At 35.3% G+C, this 22,328-nt stretch overlaps 1 protein-coding gene across 3 annotated transcripts in view; it reads right to left on the bottom strand.

The window, feature by feature from the left end:
- rbms3 (RNA binding motif, single stranded interacting protein) overlaps positions 1–22,328 on the bottom strand; it is a 208,012-nt gene that overhangs the window by 5,821 nt on the left and 179,863 nt on the right. For 2 of the 3 annotated variants that reach the window (XM_073846608.1, XM_073846607.1), the window contains exons 8-11: positions 21,559–21,602; positions 19,000–19,096; positions 2,627–2,737; positions 164–247 (exon numbers count right to left, since the gene is read on the bottom strand). In XM_073846608.1, coding sequence (XP_073702709.1) covers positions 164–247; positions 2,627–2,737; positions 19,000–19,096; positions 21,559–21,602 — 336 coding nt within the window. Of the gene's footprint in view, positions 1–163; positions 248–2,626; positions 2,738–13,662; positions 13,714–18,999; positions 19,097–21,558; positions 21,603–22,328 lie in introns of all 3 variants that reach the window. The other variant, XM_073846606.1, reaches the window with a different exon arrangement.

The following is a 22,328-nucleotide window of genomic DNA, read 5'->3' as shown; positions in this document are numbered from 1 at the left end:
GTGCTCCAGACTGGAGTCAGACCTTGTAAAGCTGAAATAAAAGGCGCTAAGGAAGTTGTGGGCGGATTTTGGCCCGAGGCGGCTGATCTCTACATTTTCAATTAGCAGCGCTCATCTAATCAGTTGGACCGGTGAATGGATTTGCAGTCACCCAGAAACTCACCTCCACTGAGACAGCTGAGGCAGGCACCGCAGTGTACTGGGGAATGTAGGTCCCCTGCATAGGAGCAGCAGCCGCAGTCATGTACTGCAACAAATACATACGTAGACAGTTCAGTCACATACAGCAAACAAAACTATGCATAAGTATGGATCTATTTAAATGTTGAGCTGCTGCTGCATCATACAGTGCAATTGGTGGCACTAATACATCAAAAGCTATTTTGCCAAGTGGCCACAACAAAAAGTAAAAAGCCCCTAAAGGGACAAAATGACTTGAGACGAAAAGGTTTTATTTTTCCATGCATTTGCGCACAGTATGCAAACTATTTTGCGAGAAACATTTGTTGACTGGTGATGGAAATAATGGGATGGAAGGAAAAACTATATTTCAATGCTTTTGAGAAGGAAGGGGAGCACAAAAGTTTTTTAAGCGAATACAAAAGCATCAAAGTAGATCTCATATTTTTCCCATCATCATGTCCCTTTAGGGGCTCCATATAAGAAGGAGAATTTTGTTGAGATAAATGATAAACAATAACAAACATATTTTTGCTGCTTCTATTTCCTTTTTGCTTTTTTCCAATTTAGGTAAAACTGGAAATGAATAATTGTACTTTTACTTATTACATTTCTAATGATTTATATGAGTTATATCTTCGCTCAGTGAAATCAATTTTAATGTAAAAGGTAAATATATAATATATATTTATTATAATAGTACACAATATATAATATTTAATTAAAATATTAAATAAATATTATATAATATTTAATTAAAAATCAATGTTGAATAAAAGCTTAAATGCAAACAGGTTCAGGGATTAAACTACAAACTAGTGGCATTTTAGTATTATTCATATACTATTATACTTTATAGTACTATACAGTAAATATTTTGAATTTAAATTTTGATTTATTTTTAAATATTTCGATTCAGCTGTAATTTACTGCTGCAATTTTTATTACTTCAACCTGAACTTATTTCAGTTAGTTGTCAAGTCAATAGTTCTAATTTTCAATAGCTTTTATTTTGTCATTTTTATTCTATTTTGGTTTGAGTTTTAATAATGTTATGCAATTTCAATATTATTTTTAAATATTTCTATTCAGCTGTAATTTACTGTTTAGTTTGAGCAATTTTAGTACTTCAACCTGAACTTATTTCAGTTAGTTGTCAAGTCAATAGTTCTAATTTTCAATAGCTTTTATTTTGTCATTTTTATTCTATTTTGGTTTGAGTTTTAATAATGTTATGCAATTTCAATATTATTTTTAAATATTTCTATTCAGCTGTAATTTACTGTTTAGTTTGAGCAATTTTAGTACTTCAACCTGAACTTATTTCAATTAGTTGTCAAGTCAATAGTTCTATTTTTCATTAGCTTTTTTTTTAATATATTTTCAGTTTTCATTTTAACTTTAGTTTGAGTTGTAATAATTTAATGCGATTTTAATATTATTTTTAAATATTTCTATTCATCTGGAATTTACTTTTTAGTTTTAGAAATTTTAGTACTTCGACCTGAACTTATTTCAGTTAGTTGCCAAGTCAATAGTTCTATTTTTCATTAGCTTTTATTTTCGTATTTATTTTAATTTTGCTTTGAGTTTTAATAATTTTGTGATTTTGATATTTATAAATATTTCTATTCAGCTGTAATTTACTATTGAGTTTTAGCAATTTCAATACTTATTTCTTAGTTACCAAGTGAATAGTTCTTAGCTGTTATTGTTCTACTTTCAGTTTTCATTTTCATTTTTGTTTTAATAATTTTATTTTTGATATTTTTTTCTAAATATTTCTGTTCAGCTGTAATTTACTGTTCAGTTTTAGCAATTTTACTACTTCAATCTGAAATTATTTGAGTTAGGTGTCAAGTCAATAGTTCTAATTTTCATTAGATTTTATTTTTATATTTTCAGTTTCATTCAGATTTCTATATTATTTCTAAATAGTTCAGTTTTAGCAATTTTAGTACTTCAACCTGAACGTATTTCAGTTTGTTCCCAAGTCAATAGTTGTAATTTTCATTTAGTCACCAACAAAAACACTGCTACAAACAACGTTATTCAAGTGTTGAATAACAACGAGTTTACCATTTAATAATGTCAGGTCACAATATTGATTTGAATTCTCTTGATTAGGTTCAAACACTAAGAATAAAGTTTTCCCTTTTTAATTACATTTTACTTTTAAATACTTTTAAAAGTACAAATCAGTGTGGAAGCTTTATTTACTTTAGGTATGCTTCGCCTAGATACTTTTAATTGAGTCTGATACTAAAACAGTATCCATACTTTATTTCCCAGTACTTTTTACACCCCTGGGTAGTGCTTTATTTCCTTTTTTCCATAACAGTTTGCAAACTTTTAATTAGCATTTAACTTTCTTCTTCGACTCCTCTGCGATTCAGACCAGCAGAAAGTGAACAGGAGGTACAATGAAGGCAGAGGACACACTCACAGTGCCAGTGGTACCCAGGGACAGGTGGTTCATCTGCTGGGTGAGGGGTCCCATCATGTTAGCGGGCTGCATGGAGATGGTGTGGTCCATGGCTGGCGTTATCACAGCACCCTACACACACGTACAAACACAAACACACACCGCTACAGGTCAAACCGCATGAAGGATGGGAGAGGAAATGAGCTACCATTCAACAATACATCTGGACGACTTCATTAGAGTCAATGGGCTGATCACGCTCTCCACAAAAACTCTCTCCTTCTTTCACTCATCTCATTGGCCCGTACGACCACAGCTGGGCCCTATTATGAGGGCCAGACGTGAGCTGTTCCACTTCAACAAGTGAAATAATGCGATCCAAATGCGAGTCATGCATACTTTTGCAAAGATGATGCATCGCTCACTTAACAGCAGAGCTGCTCCACACTGCGGGTGTGTTTACGTTTCAGGCACGCTGGGATGAGAGTGCTAACACATGTGAGCTACAGACAAAAGAGAGAGAGACATCTGCAATTTGCAACCGCTGACCTGAGCTATCATCTGATGCCGTCACATGACCGCTTCCCCAGAACTAGGCCAGAGACGTACGCACACGCTCATTCTCACATGCCAACTTGATTAGGATTAATCTTTCTGAGGAGACCCTTCGTCAAACAGTTTGTCAGAAAGTTCAATTCTTCTCAGATGGCTTGGCTGAGGCCGGCATGATGAGAAACCACTGCGTCGTGTACAACTCTGGTTACAGTTTATGAGGGACACTTTCCTGTTAGTAGAGTTTAAGACTCTTATCAGTACAAAATCACTTTAGCGTGAAATCAAAATGAACCCTATTCACTGTCCCAATGCACATTCTTGACCTTTTAGTGAATGATTCATTAGAGCATGTTGTTCTAAAGCCTTCATAATGTTCATTTTTATTCACTTTTATCCAGCAAGGATGCATTAAACTGATCAATAGTGACTAAAGAGATTAGTTAAACATTTCCATTTCAAATAAATGCTGTTCTTTTGAACTCGGTATTTAGAATCCTAAAAAAATATGTTAAAAATATTAAATGTATCAGAATGTACCAACTATTTTATAGCAAATCTGTATATTAAAATGATTTCTGAAGGATCATGTGACACTTAAGACTGGAGTAATGGCTGCTGAAATGCTGTGCAATCAAGATACATATGACAGTGCATTAAAACTGAGAACCGTTATTTTAAATTGTAATACATTTTTACAATATTACTGTTTTTATTGTACTTTTGATCAAATAGATGCAGCCTTGGTGAACATAAGAGACTCCAAACTTTTGAACGCTGTCTAATAACTTTCATCACTTTAGCCAAGCGGCCTGTTGGCGAATTTAAACCAGCAGCCAAATAGTTTTTAAGTAGGGTTTTAACAAACTCTAACACCATGTCCTGACTACACGCATTGCGACGAGTGATGAGAGATAAACACAGACATTCTGTATTTGGATGGCAATAAAATCACCAACTACCCTCTATTTATTGCGTTTCGTCTGCTCTCACTGAGGCACAAGTCATTTACTATATATTAAAGTTATTGTATTCAGTGGCTTCTCCTACTTTTCTTAGTGATATTTAGTGCCAGTTTATCAGGTAGTGATGGTTTTGTTCTATTTGAGTCATTGGATGGAAACGGTGCTTATTCGCAAATGTTTAATGCAATATTTAAGTTAAATTTGCAACTTTGGATGGAAACCCGGCTAATGATAATCTCAATGTGCTTTATTTAATGTTAAATGTGTCTAATGTGAGTGTAAATATCATGTGTGACGTTTATAGCCATACTGAGAGCAACAATAGATAGCTTACCTCAGATCTTAAAAATGAATTTAAGCAAACATGTAGGCTACGTTATAATCGCAAACTCAACGTGAAGTGTTTTCCATGACAAAGATGGCATCAATCACTCAGTATGTACTTTTAATAATGTTTAAAATGTTTAATATTTATTAATTAAACTTGTCCATTTCATTGCATTTCGGACTGCGGTGCACTTCTGTGCTTCTGAATGGTTGTGGTATTTGTGAAAAAAAACAAGACGAAAATTTTATAGACAATTTTGGAACAAAATTTTGCAGAACAAATCTGCTGCGTGGAAGGGGGTTAAGATGCATACATTTTAATTGTATTATAGCCTTTCTATCTGGCGGGATAAACGTAACCAGTTGGAAGAATAGCAGATGTGTATCAGCACATTGCATCCATGTATCCAGTTTTAAAGGGACAGCAGCCTAGTTTAGTTGCTATTGTCTGTGGCACTGATGTTAATCAAGCAACAAAAGAAACTCTGCTCTCAAAAATCACTCACTGCTCTTGACTGAATCACTTTAATAGCCCTAATAAAGATGATCTGATAATCTGTGTCTATCATGATAAAACCTTAATATCAAACCTGTACAATGAGTTTGGAAATTTTGGAGAAATGCTTAATAAGTGCATTACACTGTAACTAAACTTATTAGATTTTAGATGACTAAATCTGCTGTAGATTTAGTCGACTAAAATCTTATGATATTCGACTAAAACTAGACTAAAACTGAAGCAATTCAGATGACTAAAATATGACTAAAACTAAATGGCATTTTAGTCAAAAGACTATGACTAAGACTAAATTTGCTGTCAAAATTAACACTGTTGCAAATGGAAAACTATGTTGACTAAAGTCAAGTTATACAGTTGCTTTAAGATTTCAAACTATCTATCTAGCCTTGATATTGCTCTGTTAATGTGTGATTAAAATCCATAATTTTTAAAATCATTCTTTTCCAGGCAGAAGTACATATTTATAACCAAATGTCTGATTACTCTCTTAAAACTCTGAAATCTTTAAATCATTTGTCTTCCCACTGGCACTTCAGTGTCTCGCATCGCAAAAGTGCCCTTCTTGTCACTCTGCGTCTCACCGTTGTCATGACAATCAGCGTGAGTCTCGAGTTTTTCAGCTGTGAAAGAGCATCAGCTTTCAAGCATGTGACACTTGTGTTGTGTCTCCTAAGTGCATTTATGCAGCACAGAAAATCTAATTAAAATCTGAAATCACCAGTTTAAGGATGTAACACAAATAAGTAAATTATAATATGATTCTGCATTATTTCCACTCTAGGTCACTAATCATGTGAACTCCTTTGAACAAACTAGTCAGATTTTCTGGCTTCTTCTGAAGAAAAGACAACAAACATGCAAATTTTGCAGTGTACCATACACAAGCCTACTATATGCCAGTATTGTTTGTGCTTCCTCATTTCAAGCACAAAACAACCGGTTACCCCAAGTAAAATGTACCTGTTTCTAAAGAGCGCTGAAAGAGACATTCTCTCAGAGTGCGCCAACAGTGAAAAAAAGCTTTTACACACACAAACATGCGAGCTTCAGTGTGTCTCTCCGCTATAGCACAGCTTGGTGCTGCTGATGCTTGCCTGCGCTTGAAGAATAAACTGTACAGGCACTTGGTGTCAGAAGCGCTCTGTCTCTATTCAAGCTTTCAGAGGTAAACCGTTCAGCCGCCCCGCTCAGCGCCCGCCGCGTCTTAGCTTTCAGATGCGAAAAGCCTCGAGCTAACAGTTCCCCCGCCCCGCGACAAGCTTTCATAATGAGCGAAGGAAAAAAGAAATCCACGCTGAATAATTCTCCACTCTAATTTACAGCCGTATCAGTGTGAGACTTAGACAGATGATTAAAGCTGTGCTAGTGCGTACGTGTGTGCGCGTGTGTGTTTTTCCTTCATTTCCCCGAGGGGAAGTATTCGGAAAGTGAGTGACATTCTGAGAGGGATTTCTGAGACAGCCAATGAGATTTCCCTCTTCAGACAACAGCCTGTATACTCATTTCCAGCCTCAGACCAAATATACATTCATGTTTTGGAAAGCAAAACGTCGGTAGCTGCCGTTTAAAGCCAGAGATTTCCGACGTAAACTAGACGAGCAGAAATCTCCCGTGACATCAGAGGAAGGAGAGGTTTTTTGCCAAGACATCTAAAATAGAGACAGGAAAAGGAAGTCGATCTTTTTGTGTCTCTCAGGTACCGGTGCATTAAAAAAAGCAGGCTGCCAGGGAGGATGTGTGATATTAATCTTAAACGAAATGTGCCAAGGCATAACCACCAATTCCCACCATTTAAACACACTTAAGAAAAACATATACCGTGCATTTTTTTCCCTTTCTCACGCACACACAACACCCCGCCAATTCCCACCGTTCAAACAGAGCGCTGCGATGGGGCTGAGATAAACTCAAATCTTTACTCAAACATGGGCTTCTTTGTTTCTGCAAATGGCCGTGACTAGCAGGGGCTTAGAGAAGCGTTTCATTTCTTTTCTCTCATCTTGCGTGGCGGTTCCACTTTAAGCGGCTTTGCCGTAATGCACTGCGGTCTTGATTCATTAATGTTCATTTCCAGGATGTGATTTGGTTAGGGCGGCTGGGGATTCTTCTCTGCGCTAAGATGGAAAGTAACAGGTACAGTTGAGTGATGGCCCTCTGGGTGGTGCATTGTGGGTAAGTGTGTGCTTGCTGGTTGGTGTGTGTGTGCCCTGCTGACAACATTTGTGCAGCTACCCTGCTGAAAAGACTAGCTTACACCAGCATGAATTTTCATGCTGGCTTACTGTAGTTAATACTGGTCAACCATCATTTTATCATTTTGTGAAGCTGGCTGGCCAAGATACTGATGATAATTAGGCAATTAGGCTATACTGCAAAAATAGGAAAAAAAATGTTATCCAGTAAAACAAAACAAGTATATATATATATATATATATATATATATATCAGTGGCGGCTACTGGTCTGTCAAATAGGGGAAGCTCATTTTCGATCTAAAAAAAAAATATTAAACTCTGTAAAAGTGAAACAAGAAATGTGGTGTATAATTGTGTGAAATGTATGATGAAAATCAAGCAATTTCGCCAAGCAAATATAAAGAAATAGGTTGCAGCAGTTTTTATTTCGACTGAATTTGAGAAATCCGCGATGGGACTGAGCGCGAATAGCTTCAGCGATTCCTTATAGTACAAAATCGCTGTCAGTCAAAAGGAGATGCAATCTTTCGACAGACCCTCCAATCATCACGCAGAAGCTCGGAGTCCAGGCCAGCCCACTCCTCATTCACCTCCAGAGACGCTGAGCGTCCGTGGGCGGGACATAATCGCAGCGTTTATCCAATGACCGTCTGAACGAACTCTTATGAGAGATGAACGTTTTCTAACGCATTTTTAGTCAATAAAATGTTAATACAATAGTACATAATTTGACCATTAATTTTGTGACTTTATAGGGGAAGCTGAGCTTCCCTTGCAGTCTTAAAGAAATCGCCACTGATATATTATATATATATATATATATATATATATATATATATATATATATATATATATATATATATATATAGTGCTGTCAAATCGATTAATCACGATTAAAGGCACAATATGTAAGAATTTTGTAATAAAATACCCTAAAACCACTCGCACAGTGTTATATATTTCATGCAGTTGAGTAATTTGGTTATCTCAGAAGTTCTCATAGATTTGTAAATCCAGAGAAATTCCAGTTTTAAATAACGACTCGACCCTGGTCATTGTCGCCTATCAATGACGCAATATCCGTGCTATCCTCGTTTCCGCTTAGCAATACTATGGCAACACATGTGGACCAATGCGAAAGTAGTTATACCGCATGCAGGGCGCCGCTGTTGTGCATTATCATTATCACGATTAAGTACGGAAAATAATAATAATAAAAACATAGACATACACCAACTGAGGCAAGAAGGCATTGGTACAAACACAGAAATAAAACTAGAATAAATATCGGCTTTTTTGAAATGGAGAGAGCTTTGCGAAAACCTAGGACAGGACAGTCCAGCAGGGGCTCTCGCCTGTGTTTTAATAGACAGCTAAGCAAATATATATATATAATTTATTGTGCAAGTAATAGTCATGTACAGGTGATTTAAACAGACATTAATGAAGTTACTCTAAGAATTAAAGAATGTTACTGTATTAAAATTATTACTATCGTTATAGGTATTTCTTAATTGACGCGTCGCAGTATGTAAGGGTGTGCTCACACTAGACGTTTTAAACCGTGCCCAAAGCTGGGTTCCTTTGACTTGTGTGAGTGCTCCGTGCCGTGCTTGGGCGCGGTTCGTTAAGCTGGCCCTGGCCCGGTTGGAAGAGATGGGCCAGAGAGCAGTTAAGTTGGGCTCGGGCGCGGTACGCATAGTGTAAGTGCTAACCGCGTCGGAGCACGAAACAGATACTATTTTGTGTCTACTACTGTTATCATTAGGACCGCAAACATATACTATTATTACCACCACACAACACTTTTCAAATAATTTAGTTCAATAAAGTATATTTAAGTTTATAATGGGTCTGGTTCTCTCCTTATTGATGAACAGGAATTGTAGTTTGCGAGTAAAGCTGCAAATTCTTTCACTAACGTTCGTATTCTTTCACTATCCGTAAAAACTCTCTGATACATACAAGTGAAAATCAATGAACGGCATAAATTAATTATTAATTATTAGGCAGAATATTAGAAAAAGTGATTTTCTCCGTTATCTCATACATGACGTAAGCGTGTTTCGGCCGGAGGTTGAGTGCAGGCCAGCGGGGGTAATTGCGCTCAGGCTCAGTTCAAAGCAATTGTGCCTAGTGTGAGTACATCCTAAGTGTAAAGTTAAGCAGTTCTCTGTTAGACCTGGAGTGCCTCTTCAAACACTATCTACAATAGCTTCTTCCAGTGACACTCAATCATATTGGTAGGCAAAAAAGACAGTATCTCATCCGTGAACATGATTTGTGAAAACGACATTTCCCATCGTTCCACGCTCCGTAATTGCGTCATCGAGCGTCGCCTTTGTTATTGTTTTAAAAAATGCGACCTCTAGCGGCGAAAACTTACATATTGTGCCTTTAATCACATCTTACATAAAACTTTGTTTACATAATTTACAGCTGACAAGTTTACGTACACCTTTCAGAATCTGTAAAATGTAAATTATTTGACCAAAATAAGAGAGATCACACAAAAAATGTAATTTTTTTGACCTGCATAAGATATTTCACATAAAAGACGTTTAATAGTCAATAAGACAAAATAGTTGATTGTCCTGAACATTTAAACTGTCCGCTGTTCTTCAGAAAATATTTCAGGTCCCACAAATTCTTTGGTTTGTCAGCATTTTTGTGTATTTGAACCTTTTTCAACAATGACCGTCTTCTGGAAAACATGTAAGTATCTTCTACAGCTTCTGAAGGGCAGTACTAAATGAAAAAGATATGATTTTAAGGCAAAATAAGAAAAATGTACACATCCTCATTCAATTCAAAAGTTTTCACCCCTAGCTCTTAATGCATCATGTTTCCTTCTGGAGCATCAGTGAGCATTTGAACTTTCTGTAATAGTTACATATGAGTCCCTCAGTTGGCCTCAGTGTGAAAAGATGGATCTCAAAATCATACAGTCATTGTTGGAAAGGGTTCAAATACACAGAAATGCTGAAAAACCAAATAATCTGTGGGACCTGAAGGACTTTTCTAAAGAACAGCAGGCAGTTTAACTGGGAAAAAAATGGAAAAATCAATTGCCTGTGTTAATGCGCTAATTTTGACAGCACTAATTAAAGATATTATACAGCATATATTATAAATAGTGCTGTCAAATCGATTAATCGTGATTAATCATATCCGAAACAAAAAAGTTTGTTTATAAAATATATGTATGTGTATATTTATATGCATTTTTTACATGCATGTGTATATATTTAATATATCATATATATATATATATATATATATATATATATATATATATATATATATATACACACACATGTAAACATTCCTTAAATAATGTATTTATACTATGTATAAAATTAAAATTATATATAAATACATAGTACATACACATATAAACTTTCATTTTGAATGCGATTAATGGTGATTAATCGATTTGACTGCACTAATTATAAAGCATTTTTTGAGTATGTAAAATGTATTTAAAAATTACCCTAAAGTGTGAGCAAAACTACACGAAGCAGGGACTTGTGCTGATCTAATCGAACTCTTTGTTGAATTTCTTTTGAATTACATTCCAGTAAATTCCTCTTTCTGTCACTCCAATTTAAATTCCAATTCAGCATCCTGTGGTTCATGGTCAATTCCATTCAAATTCACATTTGTGATTCGAAAGGAAGCCAATTCCTAATTTCAGAATTTTACTCAAGCCTTTTAAGGACACAACTGAGCCCACACACACCCACACACACACACACACAGCTGTCATCTGGCTAGGATAGTAATGCATAACTCAGCTATATAGCCAACAAAATCAGCAGGTCACACCAGCAGGTGCACTTAAGGTACTGATGTATACTAAAACACACACACACACACACACACACACACACACACACACACACACACACACACACACACACGCTGCACTGCGGAGAGGGAGCTCAGAGCGCTTCCATTGTCTGCTGATCTGCTTAAACCCTCATCGCTGGCTCCGGTCGCTATGGTCACGTGTCTCCACGGTAACAAGGTGCCAAATGCAGCGGCGTTCTCCAATAACAATGCTTCCCTTTCTCAGCCACTTTTAATTGCTTGCCTTCTCTCTTCGCAGAACCCACAAAAAGAAAGAAAAAAAAACATGATTTCTTCCGCCTTTGTTTTCTTTCCAGGATTTTCAAATTAGGCAGAGATCAGCTCACAGACTCCCACTGCCCCTCCCTCCCTCTCTCTCTCTCTCTCTCTCTCTCTCTCTCTCTCTCTCTCTCTCTCTCTCCCAGGCAGCTGAGGTCTTTTCTGATGGGTTGCCAGATCATTAGATGTGAGGGTTTGGTTACAAACACATTTACACAACATAATCATGATCATCAAACCTCCCATCCGACGACAGATGCACAGACACTCACACACTCGCACAACAAGTCTGAAATATCATTATCTAGTCAGACAGACATCTGCCTCCTTTTTTATAACCCTGTTTCACTTCTTGAGTTGCTCGGGATCGTATGAAGCCCTGCGCCTGCCTGCTGCGGATCTGGAAACAGCTGACTGAAGCCTTTTTTCAGGCCCTGCCAAAGAGAAAGCCCTGATCCCAGTCTACCTTTGGCCATTTCCGCAGAGGAATGCAGACCCCTGGCTTACAGTAAATCCAAGTTCAGGTGAAAGCCAAAGAGACGGTGGGCAGACATCCAGACCCCGGCCAAGGGGTTGCCTTCTTATACACGACTTAAGAAAAGAACACAAGAGAGGTAGTTTGTACCTGTGTATTGTGCAGCGAGACAGAGAGAGAAAAAAAAAACGTGTCTCCAGGTTGACAAAGTTGTGTCGATGGAGCTCAGACAGGGATCTATTTATCTGATCCAGACTGCGGACTGACTGGAGGAACAGATCCTTGAGTCGTCTGTCCTTAAAGGGACAGTTCACCCAGAAATGACAGTTCTGTCATCATTTGCTCATCCTCATGTGGTTCCAAACCCCTAGAACTTCTTTTCTGACATAAAAAATGTGAGCTGTCGAGCTCCAAAATGACAAAAGGCACAATAATGGTTTCATCAAAGTGGTCAGAGGTTTTAAACCTGGGGAACGGCAAGAATGTACTAGGATTGTGTAAAATGTAATGAAAAATGAAATAATAGTAACAGAAATATGTGTGTGTATATACACAAAATTATATGTATATACAAAACACTAGAAAAATATTAATAATAAAATGATAATAAAAAATTATTTTTATTAAAAATTTTATTAATAAATGCACTTAAAAGTTAAAATAAGAATTATTAATAAATGCACTTAAAAGTTAAAATAAGAATTGTGTAAAATTTGAAAAAATGAAAAATGTGTGTGTGTGTATATATATATATATATATATATATACACACACACAAAAATGTAAAAAAAAACAAATTCTATATATATACACAGTTTTTCATTTTTTTCTATTACTATTTTTTATTAAATTTTATATATTCTATATATTATTGTTTTAATATATATATATAAATATATAAATGTTTTTCTTCTTTCTTTTTTCTATATTATTTTTTATAAGAAATTGTAATAAAATGTTACTCTTCTACTATTAAATTATCTTATATAAATATATATATATATTACATATATATTTATATATATATATACACACACACACACACTTTTTCTTTTTTTTCCCCCTATAACTTATTTATATTACATTGTATATATTATATATATGATTAATTAATTAATCTAAATATAACAAAACTATGCAAGAATGTGCTAGGAGGTGAACAGAAAAGTTTTTAATTTATTATTATTATTATTATTATTATTATTATTTAATTTATTACATTTTACACTATTTTTCTCTGAACTTTTCTGTACACCTCCTAGCACATTCTTGCATCTATATGTTTTCTAACCCATTTATACTGTTAAAATTATTTTATATATTATATGGAAAATATTTTCTGTTATATTTAGCTAAAAAAATAATTCATAATATATAACATTTACAATAAATAAAAAGTAATACAAAAATAAATAGTAATAGAAAAAAAGAGAAAAAAAACGTGTGTACATATGTATATCAGAAAATATTTTCCATTTAATATATAAAATAATTTTAACAGTATAAATGAGTCTGAAAATATATAGCGGTCTTTATATTTTAGGGGTTTTAATATTTTAATATTTAAAGGGGTCCCTCACAAAGGGATCAAAATTGGGGGTCTGTAGCATCAAAACCTTTGAAAACCTCTGGTCCATATGCCTCATGTTGTATATTTCATGTCTTCTGAAGTCATACAGCACCACTCCCGCGCTTACTTGCTCGGCCACAAGAGGGCAATGGGGGTAAAAAGCACAGCATTTTTTTTATCTCACAGAACATCCACTCTTTCACAAAGATAAACGAAATCACTCTCACCTCTCCTCATTCCTCTCTATCTGTCTGTTTCCTCATGTCCCCAACACACACAAGCACACACACAAGATAAATGAACACCTCCTCAGCAGCACTTACCGTAGGTTGCATAACGTACTGTTGGTGAGGCATCCACGACGTACTCTGGACCTGTGGGCGGAAACCAGCATTTCTTAATTTCACTCCTCACCCCCCCTCCTACGCCTCCTCCCGCTGCCTTGAAGCCCCGATTCCCACAGAACAGCCAAGGCAGGAGCAAGTAATACAAGTGCGATAATTACACAGGGATCGGAATTCTACAGACAGCGATATTGCCTCCTAATTACAGCGCTGCGGCAGCAATTTCATCATCTAAGGCCGACTTGGACCCCAAAAAATCTCTGCTTTCATCTCGCCGCTATAGTAATTCGCACCAACAATTACTACATTTAGGACAGGGTTACTATAATTAACTAAAACTAATACTATAAAAACATTCGCGCTACTTGCAATAAAAATAAACATTTACTAAAATAAATTAACAAATAAAATAAAGTAAAAAATAAATAAAATGTACATTTTAGCTAGCTGACAACATTTCTCATTTTCATTTAGTTTAACTTGATATACTAAAATAAATACAACTAAAACTAATATAAAAATCATAAAAACTACAGACCATAAAAAAGAAAAAGAAAAAGAAAAATGTCAAAACACAAATGTTAGTTAAAAATATTAGTTAAAATAAAAATGAAAATGGCAAATAAAAATATCAATATGATATGATATAAAAATGTGAAAAAAGCACAAAATACTAAAATAACACTGATATGCTTGTATTTTTTATACTATATTATTTTTTATAATACACACTGGATGTACTAAAAGTAAATACATAAATAAATTAAACAAATAAAAAATATGTAAGATTTGTTTAATTTATTGATTTTATTTTTTTCCCATTTTCACTTTTTATTCCTGTTTCCATTTTTTTTAATTAACATTTGTGTGTGTGTGTATATAATTTATAGATCTTTTTTATTTTCCATTTTATTCCATTTTCATATTTATTTTAACTTTAAAATTTTTAGTAATTTTGTAATTTATATATATATATATATATATGTTAGTTAAAACAAAAATAAAACTGGAAAATAAAAATATCAATGATATAAAATATGATATAATATGATCTAAAAATGTGACCCCCCCCCCACTAAATGCTAAAATAACACTGATATGCTTGTGTATTATTTATATAACACACTGGATGTACTAAAATAAATTAATAAAAAATAAATTAAGCATATATATATATATATATATATATATATATATATATATATATATATATATATATATATATATATATATATCAATAAAATAAATAAATATGTAAAAAAATAATATATTATTTATATATGCAAAAAAACAAAATTAGAAAACAAATAAAAATGAGCAAATTACAAAAAAATTACTAAAACTTAAATGAAAACTGAAAAAAAAAATGCTATTAAAATTAATTCTAAAATAACTGTTATGTTTGAGTATTATATTATACCACACAACTGATGTTAAAACTGAAATAAAATGAACTATAAATACTATAAGACATATAAGACATTAAAAATAGACAAACACAAAAAAGATTTAAAAAAAAAATGAAAAAAATAAATAAATAAAACAATACTAAAAAGAAAAAAAGATACTAAAATAACATTATGCTCGAGTATCATTTTTATACCACACAAACTCAGAATAAGTGGCCACTTCCTGTATGAGAGGATGGATGTATGCATTTAGTTTCATGCAAGTGCGTTTGAACAGTCGTAGGTGTCTAAATTTATATGCGGTGTCTTTTTATGTTGTTCTAGGAAGAAAAGCCTTTGGGATTTGTTCATCACTGTGATCCGCCTCGGGCGTCTCTCTCTCTCTTTCTCTCTCTAAACACGCTAAGTCCACTAAGATGTGTAAGCGCACACCTTGTCTCTCTCTCCCCGACTGTTAAAAGATTCATGCTCTCGCTCTCCCTCTTTCTCTCCTTCTCTCTGTTCTTTCACCGGAGAGGGAAACAGTTGTCTCTTGTTCCATTCTCGAAGTTCTAGGGGAGAAATAAAGGTAGCAGCGCATTGATTTCCCGTCAGCTTGGCTTTCAACTGGTTTTGGCGGGTTCAGCACGGTTTGCAATTTAAAATTAATTCGCCGGCCGGCAGGGCGCTTTTGCACATGATATCGCAAAATTTGATTAAGAGATAACCTTGCTGGCGTGCGGAATTTATCATAACAAACGTGCGGCCGAGAGCGTAAACTAAGACAAGGGCCCCACTCCGGTCAGCGTGGGTGGTTTTGTATATGTGCGCTTGTGCTCACGTACGTGTGTGTCGGCGTGTTTGCGAGAGGACCAGGTTCTCATGAGGACGGGAGGTACATGATCTAAAGGGCTTAGCTATTCTCTACGCTCAGCAATGTTTTGTTTAGTTTAGCTTAAGCCAAATCAATTAAGGATGCTCATAGTCATTGTTTGCTCACTCCGTCTGACTGCAGGCCTGGAGAACAGCGTTAATAAGCTTTCCTAACATAACAGCAAACATGGAGAGTGATGGAAAACACGGTACAGCACAACATGCTCTCCTCATATGTGCGTGACGCAAATTGCATTTGTGTTTGCATGTAATTTTGTTTATATACAGTGTTTTGCTTAAAGGGATAGTTCACCCAAAAATGAAAATTACCCCTTGATTAACTTACCCTCAAGCCATCCTAGGTGTATATGACTTTCTTCTTTCAGATAAAAACAATTGTAGTTATAATAAAAAATGTCCTGCCTTTTCCAAGCTTATAATGGGAGTGAATGGGTGTTGAGATTTTGAAGCCCAAAAAAGTGCATTCATCCATCATGAAAAGTACTCCACATGGCTCCAGGGGGTTAATAAAGGCCTTCTGAAGTGAATCGATGCATTTGTTAAAATTTTTTTTTTTTTTTAAATCTTTATAAACCGTAATCTCTAGCTTCCGCTAAATGTCGTACCATTGCAAATATTGATTTAGTCTTAGTCACAGTCAATGCCAGTTTTAGTCCAATTTTAGTTATCTGAATTGTTTTAGTTTTAGTCTAGTTTTAGTTGACGAAATATCTAAAGATTTTAGTAGACTGCTTACCCTCAGGGCATCCAAGATGTAGGTGACTTTGTTTCTTCAGTAGAACACAAACTTTTAACTCAAACCGTTGCAGTGTGTAATTTGGATTTGTCTGTGCATTTTTTTTTTTTTACTTTTAAAGGTTTGGTGCCCATCTACTGCCATTATATGCCTAACAGACTACAACGGTTTGAGTTAAAAATCTTTGTTTGTGTTCTACTGAAGAAACAAAGTCACCTACATCTTGGATGCCCGGGGGTAAGCAGATAAACATCAAATTTTCATTTTTGGGTGAACTATCCCTTTAAGGTTTTATCCAGATTGCTGTGACACGCAACATGCCTTTATATACAAATTAAATGAAACCACTTCTCATAAAGAAACAAGAACATGGTCTTCTTTTCAGTGAAATAACAATGGTTATATAGGCTAATTTATTCTTTATAACAACTTGTTTACAACATTCTTCATTCTTTCAAGAAAACATTTATTTATATAAATACATTTAGATTAATCTTTATTAGGGCTACTAAAGTGATTCAGTCAAGAGCAGTGAGTGATTTTCTGTCTTTCTTTTGTTCCTTGATTAACATCAATGCCACAGACAATAGCAACTAAATTAGGCTGCTGTCCCTTTAAAACCGAATGCATGGATGCAATGTACTGATGCATGTTCGATATTTTCTCCCAACTGGTCACATTCACCTAAGTCGTAACTGAGTGTGTTTACGTAATTACTCGTCAAAACTAATAATTCAACATAATTTTGTGTGTGCTTCGATGTCTGTGCTCGCAAAACGGACTAAATCGGCTTCTTTTTTGCTCCGTGAAATTTATCCATATGTCTGCTATTCTCTTACTCCCAGATACTGACATGTTTGAATGTTTTATGAGACGTGAAGCAAATGTATGCTAGCTTATGTCCCGCCGGTGTGGTGACAAATCGAGTCCGCCCAGGAATCGAGTCCCATTTAGGATCGCGGCGGTAATGCCTGATCAAAAATGTTTTATATTTTATAAAAAGAAACATACATATAATACATATAATATGATGTAATTAAACTATAAAAAGTAATTTATTAACTTATAAATGTGTAATTACCCACAATAATTTCTTTATGGAAAAAAAAACGTATTTAAATGCTATAACACTATAACGTCTGATAAATAATGCATGAGTAAATACATTTTTAAGTGGTTTTAATTCATATTTTGCCTCAGCATTGCTTCTGTATATATTCTTTCAGTTAGGAGACGATATTGAAGATGAATAAATGCTCATTTATTTATAATATATCCATTGTTTTTATGTTAAATTTATATTGTATTCATTATAACACATTTTTTACTATATAAAATATAACGCGATTTTGCAGGAATTGTAATCAGGCGCTAAAAATGATACCCATTAGAAGTCAATCGAACCAATAAGATCACTCTGGGTCCTAATGGAGACCCGATTCCGGGTGGGGACTGGATTTCTCATGACACCGGATAGATCAATAGGCTATGATACAGTTCAAATGTACGCATCTAAGGCCCTAACCGCGCAGCAGATTCGTTCTGAATCAATCTCTTCACTAATCATTCCTTCCTAACATTTTCATCTCGTTTTTATTAGTTGACGAAAATGTCAATAGATTTTCATCATAGTTTTCGTCATTCAAAACAAGTTTCTTTCCGTTATTGTCTCATTTTCGTAGATGAAAAAATGACGTTGATAAAAATTTATATAACAACGAAATTAACACTTGAGTGGCATTTAAGCGGATGATGTGGCATAAGGTCCGGTGGTAATATGCTAATCTTGTGAGAACCAAATTTTGTTTATGCCACAGGAAAATGCATTTCCTCTTGGCTTATATCGAAAACCTATGACAATTTTCTTTACAAATCCTCATTTTGCACTTCTAATTTGTGACTGGTGTTTTGTTTTGCCCTCTCCACAAGATTCACCATTAGACACCCCGTTCGCCTACGTCCTACATCATCCGCTGGAACGCCACTCTTTCGTGAACACACATATGGCAGTTAGCAGAAGTTAGAGATTAAGGTTTATGATGTTGTAAATATGGATATTTTCTTACACAAAAACATGGCTTCACTTCAAAAGGCCTAGGATGGCTTAAGGGTGAGTAAATCATGAGGTAATTTTCATTTTTGGGTAAACTATCCCTTTAACTATTTGTTCTATCTTTTATATTTTACATCATAAGTGTCCAAATGTTTCTAAGGGCCACTGTATGAATGTAAATGTGTGAGTTTGTTTGCCTGCAGCATGTGTTTGTTCTGAATGCGGTGCACATGCTGTGATCTCACCTGATATGTGGAGACAGGAGAGGCTGCGATGAATGGAGTGATTGACGTTTGAGCGATCATGCGGTTTGTGGAGATGCTGTATGGTGAGGAGTAGAACCTGCAAGATACACAAACACACTGTTAGTACACATTTCTGGTTGTATAAAACGTTTAACAGTTTGAGAGGGTAACAGCAGCACATTTATATACATATGTGGATTTTTACATTTAAATGAACTGTTTTCTATTTTATAATATTTTTAAAAATGCAATTTATTCTTTCGATGGCAAAACTGAATTTTCAGCATCATTACTCCACTCTTCAGTGTCACATGATCCTTCAGAAATCATTCTTACTTGCTTATTTGCTGCTCAAGAAAGATTTCCTATAATTATAAATGTTAAAAACATTTGTGCTGCTGAATATTTTTGTGGAAAGCATGATATGTTTTATTTTCCAAGATCCTTTCATTAACAGAACAGCATTTATTTGAAATATAAATCTTTTGTTTATTTGTGTGTGTTTTTTTCCACAGGTTTGTGTCACAACAGTTAATTTGTTGACTTCTCTGTGTTACCCGAGCAACAGCATTTTCCAATAGCTACAGTTCTCGGGCAGGACTTTATTTATCATTGTGTACCTACTGCGGACATGTTTCATCTGCAAGCTCCGTTGCTAGGCTTTATTGATCGGCTTGTCTGGCAGCTGAGAAATGGAGCGTGGGGAGAGAAACGCTGTCTGCCCTAGAGAGCTCATGCTCCCTTATGTCACAGTCACACAAGACGACCTGACTGAGAGCATGTCCAGGAAGAAGGTAACACAATCTTTGAAGCAGGGTTAAAATGTGAAGCTTTACACGCCAGTTTACATTGGCGTGCAGTCCTTTTTTTAGCCTAGCACTATGCTGTTATTTATACCGGCTATTAGCTTCAGCCCGTTGACATTGAGACAGCATGCGCCATTGAACAATTAAGAAGACTGTATGAACTCACTATATATATAATGTGATGGAAAGGAGAAAGGAAACAAATCTTCCGCTGCCCTTTCTAGTCACTCTATTATTTACAATTCAGAATCTGCCTCTTTCTCCCTTATTGCATGTTTTTGTCACTCCTTATTTCCCACAGACAGCAAGTGCTGAGTCAGGGGTGCAGAAGGAGCTGAAGCTGGTAATCAAGGTACGACTATGACTGTTTCCCCAGAGTGCCGAATCACAGACAGAGCCCTGGGCCTTCCATCCACCGGAACACACAGATAGAAAGGGTCTTATTTCCCCTAGTCCAGCACTCAGCTTCCTGCCCTGCAACCAGCACCTGACGAAACACTTACACTCTTTGGTGCAACAATGGCACAAAATGCAGATTGATTATGACAGTATTTGTGTATGTGTGTGCCAGTGTACAACACATCTCTGTAGGGTTTGGTATTATTTACTGCAACTATGTTGCTGAATAGACCAGAATAAACCTGCATGAACTGGCTGGTTAGTCAAGGAAGTCTTGGTGGTTAAGCTAATTGACTTTTTGAAGCCATATGTCTCATTAACATGATCAGTATGTTCCTGAAAAACCTTTTGTATATGATGTAGCACATGACTTCTGCCCCCTGGTGGATTGTTTATATCCTTTTTTTGGTTACCATTTTCAAAAATGTCCACTTTTGTTTTTATAATGTAAAAAATATGCTAATGTTGATAAATTAACAAAAATAATTACTTTCATTTAGTTATTGATAGTTCAAAATTAATATTTACATATTTAAATGATTAATAGAAAATTCAATCTTAAATATCAAGCAGGAATTTGAGGCATATTATTTTAATCATAATTATAGTGCATTTTATAATACATTATGCCCACATAAAATGATAATCAAATAATTTAGTAATTAAACTAAATTAATTACAAATTGACACTATTTTACTAAGATATATTTAGAGTTGGAATTGATATTTATATATATTTTTATATATGCATCTTTAACATTACCTTTACAATTACATATACCATTCAAAATTTGGGGACAGTATTTTTTTTTTCTTTTATTAGGCAAGGATGCTTTAAATTGATTAAAAGTCAGACACTTTACTAAATATGTTTTATTAAAAAAATGCTGTTCTTTTGAACTTTCTATTTATCAAAATAAATAAATAAACAATCATGTATCACAAAATTATTTAGCAACACAACTATTGACCACCAAATCAGCATATTAGAATGATTTCTAAAGAATCATGTGGCACTTAAGGTTGGAGTAATAGCTGATGAAAATTAAGCTTTAATATAAAAATATTAATAGAAACAGCTATTTTAAATGGTAATAATATTTTATTTTGATCAAATAAATCAAAAACATTTTAGATTTTCTCAAAAGACTTAAAACTCAAGATATTTTTATTATGTCAGTCCTTACTGAGACAGGTAGCCTCAGACTAGCATAATAATATGTATTGGTGGTCTTTTTAGCAGGAATTACTGGTATGAGGATGGGTTCACTGTTAAATCTCATCTAAGTTCATCGTTTTACCCTTGAACATCTGTAACAAGCTTTGAAAACTGAAAAGCACAAATGACTCTTACCCGTTCTGCATTGCAGTGGGGTCATAGGTCAGCGCCATTCCACTCTGAAACACAAGACAGACAGGACAAAGAGTGAAAGATTGTTCTGGTGAAGCAAGTATCCTATAAAGTCTATTGAGTAATGCAGGCAATAGAACAGGGTCATCTAATAGGGGCCGGCCAAGTGCTCTTTATATCTTTAAAAGCACATGGCCGAGACTTGTAGCTGTGGATCTATTACCTCAGAGCGCTGGGCTGTAATACCAGACGGGCTCGGGTTCGATACAGCACAAAGTTATTTGGTATTTACAAGGCTGCAGAAAGCATAGCTCATGTTGACAGAGCCGCACCAGCTAAGTGAATAAGGGGGGAAAGCTGGCCGCTTAGATCCGTATTGGACTGGAGCAGATAAACAACGCTCATATACTGCAGCTTGTCAGGCGCCAAGTTTTCCTCAGCGGGGGAGAAAACCTGGAGACTGGTGGGAAAACCATCGACCTAACCTACGTGTGACTGGACACTCTATCTAGTTAATGTGGACCCCTGGGGTTGCATATTGAAATACGCCTTCATGAGAGAGTGCAGCCAAAGTCATGGCGGCTGCCAGCTCCTCATAATGGGCGCTCACGGTCTGGTCGGTATCTGGGCACGCTTCCCTGAACCGGCGCGTCATGCCAGCAGCTGGGGCTGCCCAGAAAATGCCAGTTGTTCACCCTGCCGCCATTTTTCCATCAGCCAACCCAGCCGGCGCGACTTGCTTTGCGGGAATAAAAACAGGAGAGGAGAGATTA

Source organism: Garra rufa, chromosome 9, assembly GCF_049309525.1.
Source record: "Garra rufa chromosome 9, GarRuf1.0, whole genome shotgun sequence".
In the NCBI taxonomy this organism is placed as follows: domain Eukaryota; kingdom Metazoa; phylum Chordata; class Actinopteri; order Cypriniformes; family Cyprinidae; genus Garra; species Garra rufa.
Note: the sequence above shows the minus strand (reverse complement) of the source record. Positions and strands in the feature narration are given on the sequence as shown.